Source organism: the organism of the source record quoted next, unplaced genomic scaffold (genome assembly GCF_019419815.1).
Source record: "Pyrus x bretschneideri cultivar Hongxiangsu unplaced genomic scaffold, Pyrus_bretschneideri_v1 Contig35, whole genome shotgun sequence".
Lineage (NCBI taxonomy): Eukaryota > Viridiplantae > Streptophyta > Magnoliopsida > Rosales > Rosaceae > Pyrus > Pyrus x bretschneideri.
In genome coordinates, this window is record NW_025999668.1 from 1,279,961 (window position 1) to 1,281,039 (window position 1,079).

General features: G+C 46.7%; 1 protein-coding gene across 1 annotated transcript; it reads right to left on the reverse strand.

The window, feature by feature from the left end:
* Positions 1-338: 338 nt before the first annotated feature.
* LOC103933375 (ethylene-responsive transcription factor 1-like) lies at positions 339-875 on the reverse strand. Its single transcript, XM_009343063.2, has one exon. It carries the CDS (start codon positions 873-875, stop codon positions 339-341), a length of 537 nt encoding a protein of 178 aa, XP_009341338.2.
* Positions 876-1,079: the final 204 nt, after the last annotated feature.

Sequence of the window (1,079 nt, forward strand, 5' to 3'; positions counted from 1 at the left end):
CTAGTGCCAGGGCTATTGAAGTGTAATGGTGGAGATGCAAAAAGCGGTTACTATTCATTAAGGGCGGTTACTATTCACTGGGTGGATAGCATAGTCTATTGGGGGTTCCCACGCTGGAATTGCTCTGAAAGTGCTTCTGAGCATAAGTGCTTCTCAAAAAAGCTATTTCAAGCGATTCCTTAGACACTTTTTTGTATTTGTATTTGTTAAATTGGATAAACAAAAACAAAGATCATGATTAAATGGTAATGTGCAGGTACACAAAAAATGTGTATCAATCATTTACCAAGAGTTATACACGATGAAATATGGTCAATTATGTTTGGCTAAAGTTACTTCTATTGTCTCACAGCTACCGAAAGATCGTTCAACTCCTCAACCAAAATTTGGCTGCCAGGTGCAGCAAGTGCTGATATATCCAGTTGGAATACTTGAAACTGTTCGGCTGCTTCTTCCAACTGTGGGGCTTTAGCCGCCAAGCCAACTCCACTCCTTCTCAGCTTAAGCATCGGAGAACCGCCTTCATCTGATGAGCTTGCTGGCGTAGATGATGGCTCCGATAAGCCACACTTAGGGGCCACACGACCCGGCTCTAAACCATGCGTCCCAATTAAGTGAGGAAAATTAAGCTTGGCCTTGGAGCCACGCATTTTAAAAGCAGCTCGGTCGTAAGCCAAGCCTGCATCCGCAGCGGTCTCATAGGTTCCGAGCCACACTCTCGCCCCGTTCTTCATAGGATCCCTTATCTCCGCCGCATACTTCCCCCAAGGGCGCCGCCTCACGCCCCTAAAATGCTGACCTTTCTGTGGTGCGTGCTGCTCATGCGCCGCCCCCTCTAGTATTTTTGATGTCTTCAAATCGTGGTTCACTCCCATTGTGGCACCCAAACCCTCAACATCAAAAGGAATACTATTGCTAGGGTTTGAGGTACCTCGACAGCTACTTTGTGAGTCCTCAGCAACATTGACCAAAAATGTTACAGTAGAAATTTTCAGGTCGACGGGCCGAGGGCCCACTCCAACAACACCGATATTGTCCCCACTTAACCACCTGCACAATCCTCAGGTGTGGGGTTTTAT